Source organism: Poecilia latipinna, unplaced genomic scaffold, assembly GCF_001443285.1.
Source record: "Poecilia latipinna isolate Pla-1442-1.1 unplaced genomic scaffold, P_latipinna-1.0 Scaffold777, whole genome shotgun sequence".
NCBI classification, from domain to species: Eukaryota; Metazoa; Chordata; class Actinopteri; order Cyprinodontiformes; family Poeciliidae; genus Poecilia; species Poecilia latipinna.
Genome location: NW_015113393.1, coordinates 305,822 through 312,296, shown reverse-complemented (window position 1 = coordinate 312,296; position 6,475 = coordinate 305,822). Strand labels below are relative to the sequence as shown.

Below are 6,475 nucleotides of genomic sequence, written 5' to 3'. Positions count from 1 at the left end.
AGTAGTGAAAAATTAAGAGGAATCGCCCTTTAGCTATTGGAAGCTGGAATTGGAAACCAACTTCAGCTTCGTGTAAGATACTGACATCTGAAGGTATTGTTTGGAATTATTAGGTTCAGATTCTCACATTGTGAGTATTATTTAGTGTCAGGAAGAGCTCCAAGTTGTTCCCACCTGCATGTTCATGTATCCATCCACAGATACCAGGTAGCCTTTATACTCCATCCCCCACTTCAGCTTCACCATCACAGGTTTTCCTGTCAGGCCGTTGAGGAAAGGCTTCGGATTCAGAGGTAAACTCTGCAGGAAATGAAGAAACAGGAAAGAAAACTTTAGTTTACCAAAAGCTACCAGTGAAATTAGAGGTCAAACAAAGACACAGTGATATATTTTATGGTTTGGAAAGCATGGATACAGTAACAGGTATTTTCTAAACCAAATGTCATGAATAGCAACTTTAAGCTTTATAAAGCTTTTATTCTACTTGTGGTAAGGAGCTTTTTAAAATTCCTAAAAGAAAATAACATAAGTAAAGGCTTGACGTCCTGATAGTGTAACATTTAGCTGTAGTAACGCCATGTTTAGCAAATGAATAAATACACCTCCGTGCAACGTCATTAAAGTCTATTAAAGACGTTCTGCTTTTCAATAAAATGATTGCATGTAAATAATTACAGAAGACGGAGGCAAACACGACTATTTAAACAGTCTGTTTGACGAATTGTGACAGCTTTATCGCTTTGGTCGAAGTTATGAATGAGAAGCTAACGATGCTAACGCTAAACAAAAAGACACACACAAACAGGAAGGACGCTACGTCATATCCATAAAGTTTAAAGGCCGCGCTAAGAGTTTACTCACCATATTTATTTCAGTTCACTAGTTAATCAAAGGCTAAAGTAGAAAATGCTATATTTTCGTCACAGTAACGTTTGGGTTCAAACAACTAGCAGCACGCTTTGCCGCCGGCAGGAAGTACGTCACTGCTAATGCTGAGACAGTCTTCCTGTTTTTTCCTTTTCGCACCGCCACCTAGCGGTCAGATATGCGCACACAACTAAAAAGAGAACAGAGCACAAATGAGAATAACTTGCATAAAAACATGAAAACGAAAAAAAGAGGCAAAAATGAAATGAAATAAAAAATATTTAAGTCTTTTGACCATCTTTTGATAATGTGCTAATTAAGTTTGCAGTGCAATATCTATTGTTATCTTGTCATATTTATAGTTTTCCACAATCACCAGTCAATATATTTCTGATTTTACAGTTTTTGTAACTGCTTATGTTTCAGTACTAAATGTTTCTATTGAATTTAATAATCCTTGGCTTAAAGCAGCATCTTCTTCTGACTTTTTAATTTATTTATCCTTTTTGTTCCATGGTGTTATTGTAATCTTTCTTTTATAATCTTTATGCATTGTGTTACTTTGCTTCTATTCTCTTCCATTCTATCCTACACTGTTTCAGTTTATTGGGTTCTATTATAATCTGTAAACATTTAGTTTTCCTGTGTTCTAATTTCTTGTATAAAAATGTGTTTGACAGTAAGATGTTTAGTTAAATGAAAACTGAATTAAGGCATCCAAAATATTTGATATTCATCTGAGATCTGGGTCATGCAAGTTTTGTCTCTGCAGCTCTTTCTCTTTTTTCCTTTAGAGACATATATCATCATATGGTAATTGCTCTTTTTTCCCTGCTATGAAGACTTGATCCAGTACTGACGCACATGGACAAGTTGAAACCCGCTAAGTAAATAAGGTAAAATCTGATTTTACAGGAACAGGTGAGTTCTTTCAGAAACATTCCTGCGAAATTGGTCTGGCACTTTCTTAACATGTTTGAAATGCTTCTAACGTTACATCACTAAACTTATTTACTTAAGTTTCCCCTAATTATCCTATCCATCAGGGAGTCTGGTTTCGACAATGTGACAAAACAGTTTCATAATTTCACTAAAAATCTGAGAAATAGGCAATACATGCCAATATACAAACAGTTTAAATACCGAAAAGATTTGTGAATTTACAATAAATAGAATGATTTAAGAGATAAATTACAGATTATCAAAATGAGCAAATGTTTTTTAAAAGATTCATATAAAAGAAATGAAAAAAATACACTAAACAAGGCATTAAAATAATCAAAGCTTTCACATACATTGTAAAAAACAACAACAAAAAAACATGTCTAATTTATGGGAAAATACAATCAGCTGTGGTTGCTGAAATTTCACTGTATTTCTACATAATTTTACGACATTTTACCGAATTTTACCACATTTTACTGTATTTATACAATGTAAATCTGCCAACCACACCTGCTGGTTCAACAAAAAATAGAGAATTTTTTGTTGTTTTTGTTTTACAGTGTATGACCATTAGGAGGCTTAAACTGACCAATTAAAATCAAAACATTATTGGAAAATTATCTCAAATAGAGTAAGGATATGATCTTAACTGGGAAAGACCTGAAAAGAAAGAAAAGCAAAAACCTCCCATGCAGATGCTCAGTGGTCGTTAAACAAATACACACTTTCTTTTTCTTTTTCTTTTTTACGTTTATTGTTCATGACCTTCCCAAGACAATACACTATTCCTGGATTTAAGCCACGGCTCTTTAAAACAATATGGCCTCAGTGTCATAAGACTCCCAGTCACTGTCTTGGCATCGACTCCAAGCCTTTCGTTTGTTGACGTCACCATTTGGAAAGAATCGACTTTGTTCAGGGAGCGAGCGGGAATTTTCCAGTCTGCTGCCTGATGCAGCTTTGAAGCCTGCAGAGGAGCGCCGAGCCTCTGGAGCCGCTGAACGGAGGGAAGAGGACGAGCTGACGAACCCGACCATGTGCAAAATCTTTCCACACTTTTGGTTCAAGTCCAGCGGAGAATGAAAAGTTACACAGTAAAAAATTAACAGCAAGATTTATTTTATTTAGCCTATCATATAAAAATATATGTTGGCTGTTCATCTTTCAAAGTTATATTTTAACCAACGTATCCTTACATTTATAAATGTCAAAGGTCTAAACTAAATATTTAATTTGGAGATAAATATTTAGCTAGAAGGCTAAATATTTAGTTTGCAAACTAAATATTTAACTTCCAAATTAAACATTTTGTTCCCTCCCCCCAAATAAAATTTAATTTGGAGCTAATTTTTTAGTTTTAAACTAAATATTTTGTTTAACATTCAAAGTAAACATTTAGTTAGAAATCTAAATATTTAGTTTGAAAACTAAACTTTTAGTTGTTAAATATTTAATTCTGAGCTAAATATTTAATTTTCTAACTAAATGTTTAACTTCCAAACTAAATATTCAGTTAGATACCTAAATATTTAGTTTCCAAGCTAAATGTTTAGTTTCCCAACTAAATATTTATTTTGCTAGCTAAATATTTCATTTGAGTTAAACGTTTATAAACGAATAAGTCTCGTGTTTTCTTTAACAGGCTAAAAAAAATATTATTTATTTTAAAGTGTAACTTTACAAACAGGGTTTAATAGCAGAGCGGCTCAAATATATTTTTTTGGATTACAGTAAATATAACCTATAAAGTTGATTAGCGATGTAAAGGCCTGCAGGAAGTTTCACTGTGAGGCTGCAGGCGGTTTGGAGAGAAAATGTCTCCTTGAGGGGGAGCGGGACCACTGACTGAACACAGACAAACAGAACCGAGACAACAGGTGAGATAGTTTAGCTTGGCTCACTGCTTATTGGACACGGGTCACATCCGCAGAAAACGGGTCACGCTCCGATTACACAAACTGAAGTTTGGATACAATCCCCGAACGCAAGGGGGCGCTTTAACGCTTACTGACTTGGAAAAGTCCCAGTAAATCTGCTTTTGCGTCAATTATTGAGAGCAGACTCTCGTGTGGAAAACAGAACTTGACGTTTCCACGTTGCCTGTTTATGTCACTGGTTTTCTACGGACAGCAACATTGTCAATCAATCAATCAATCAAATTTTATTTGTATAGCACATTTCAGCAGCAAGGCATTTCAAAGTGCTTTACATAATTAAAATAAAAACAGCATGTGAGAGAGTTTAAATAAAAACAAAAAACAAAAAAAACAAAACAAAGGAGGTGATTGGTGCTCAGCAGAGCGATCAATCGGCGCTCCTCTCAGTGCGTCACTTTGTGAGACAATTAGTCAGGAAATGAGGAAACAGAAACCAGCTTTTCACTGGGAATTCACACGGCGGTCCAAAACTGTGAGCACTGGAGGGAATTACACAACTGTTTATGTAATAAAGTGTCCTAATTTGGATTTACACCAGACACAGCGGCTATTGCGACCACAAACTTCAATTTGTTGCTCAGTTTACCCGCAATCATCTGCACCTTTATTAAAATATATAATCTAATGAGCTTTGACAGCTTTATTGTGTTGTAGCACAGAAGGCATTGCAAATATCAAGACAAAAGCAACAGTCACTAGAAGCACCATAAACTACTGTAAAATACCATTTGAGTTTAGCTTTCAAACTCATTAACATCTGATTTTAAGGCATTAAAATATTCATTTCAAGGCTTCTGTAGTGCACTCATTTCTAAATATTGTAACTGTTTTGACTGAATAGTTGTAAATACATTATTTTATTGTATTTACTGTGAATCTTAACTTTTTATTTTTACCAACTATCAGAGGTTTTAAAGGGATGAGTATTGTGAATTAGCTATAAACTGTGATCCAGGCGTTGGTTTATCTTGAAAAATAAATGTACTTTTTTTTTTTTTTACAAAAAGTTACTAAAGTAAATGTAACTAGGAACTAAGGTGGGTAGAGTTCCCAAAAATAGTACTCAAGTAAGAGTAGAACTACTTCAACTTATTTTTACTCAAGTAAAACTAAAAAGTAGCCATCCAGAAATGACTCAAGAGTAAAACAGCATTTGGTAAAAAGTACTGAGCAACTGATCAAATTATCAATCATCTAATATTTAAAAATTACATCATCAGACAATAAATAATAATAAAGTGGAAATTTTGGTATTTTAGGGAAAAAATTACAATAATTCCTATAAGTAACAAAAAAATTAAATCTGGCAAAATATATATATTTTCCAAATCAGTTTCTTTCAAGAAAAAAATTATAAAACTTTAATAAAAACTGCAGGTGTGTGTCTGTGTCTGGAGAATTTTTGGTTGAAACATGTTTGATCTTCAATCAGTGGATAGAAAATCCAGAAGTTTAACTGAAGTAAGAGCAGAAATACTTCATAAAAACATTACCCAAGCAAAAGTAAAAAGTACAGCGTAGTAAAAGTACATATTTAAAAAAAAAAGTTACTCAAATCGATGTAATTGAGTAAATGTAACTAGTTCCAGCTACAACACAAATAAAATAGATTAGAGTTTGTGGTTATAGTGTGACAAGATGTGGACAAACCTAAATGAAAGCTTCACTAAAAGCGGTTTGAATCGTAAATCGTTGTGTTTCTTTAAGCAGGATAATAAGAAAAAAAACGCGGAGGGAGAGAGGCGGAGCTGCAGCGCCGCTGTCACCAAACAAACCCTCCGCGTCTGTGCGCTCCTTAGAAATACATGACCGGGCGGCGGAGTCAGACTGCGGGGAGATGAACCACGCTGCGGGTCTGAGAGCTGCAGACAAGCCGAGCACCGCCGTTCATCCCTCCTCCTCCTCCTCCTCCTTTGCGGGTCTCCTTCTCTCTCTGCGGGACGGCACGCGGCGTCCGGGATCATGTTGTTTTCTCCGAGCGCTGCGTTATTATCGCCTCGTTGGGTCGCTGCTGAGTGAAAGAGAAAGTCCACACTGGATCTGAAGAACTTCTTTTTTTATTTTGTATTTTCAAGATATTTGCATGGTTTTCCGTCTGGTTCAGTTCTCTCTGGATTATCGCTGCGAGGAGATATGCTGGTTTTATTTCTGATCAGTCTGGCCGTGTTGTCAGACGCAGGTAAGTCCAGTTCTTATCTCACAAACTAGTGCAATCAGCCACTCAAGTAACGAATACTGCTATGTAAAAAGCGTCTGGTGTTATAATAAATCAGTGCAAGCTGATTTTGAGGCAGGTTTTGAAGTTTTCCAGCTTGAACTGCAGGTTCAGGACAATAAATCCAGCGGAACCTGACACTGTGGCCCTGCAGGGGGGTCACGGAGCGTCTGGAAGGCGTCTGAATGCAGCTCATCCCTCTCTATAGCTGCCAAACTTTATCTGTGTCAGAGTCCACGCAGGCTGCAGTCTGCGGCAGGCAGGTGCACAATGCCTCCATTATCCGGTTTTGCATAACATTTCCGATCGAGGTAAATCACTTGACTTGTGTACATAGACACAGTGAGTCAGAATGTAACTCTGCTCTGCCTTGCAGAAGTAATCATACCCCCATAAAGTCACATTACAACCACAAACCTCTATATATTTTCAATTGGATTTTTTTTTTTTTTTTTTTTTTTTTCCATTAAAAACTTGCTTTTGGTTCCTTTTTTTTTGGTCCCCTTTTAGG

At 35.8% G+C, this 6,475-nt stretch overlaps 2 protein-coding genes across 2 annotated transcripts in view; one reads left to right on the top strand and one right to left on the bottom strand.

Annotated features, from left to right (window-relative positions):
• Window positions 1-1,003, bottom strand: part of snrpf (small nuclear ribonucleoprotein polypeptide F) — a 10,329-nt gene extending 9,326 nt beyond the window's left edge. Inside the window, exons 1-2 of the mRNA XM_015046393.1 lie at window positions 862-1,003; window positions 175-300 (exon numbers count right to left, since the gene is read on the bottom strand). Of these exons, the coding sequence (XP_014901879.1) occupies window positions 175-300; window positions 862-864 (129 nt within the window). The 5' untranslated portion in view covers window positions 865-1,003. The remainder of the gene's footprint in view (window positions 1-174; window positions 301-861) is intronic.
• A 4,371-nt stretch (window positions 1,004-5,374) lies between these two features.
• The window catches only part of ntn4 (netrin 4), a 32,703-nt gene continuing 31,602 nt past the window's right edge, over window positions 5,375-6,475 (top strand). The window contains exon 1 of the mRNA XM_015046388.1: window positions 5,375-5,928. Coding sequence (XP_014901874.1) covers window positions 5,883-5,928 — 46 coding nt within the window. The 5' untranslated portion in view covers window positions 5,375-5,882. The remainder of the gene's footprint in view (window positions 5,929-6,475) is intronic.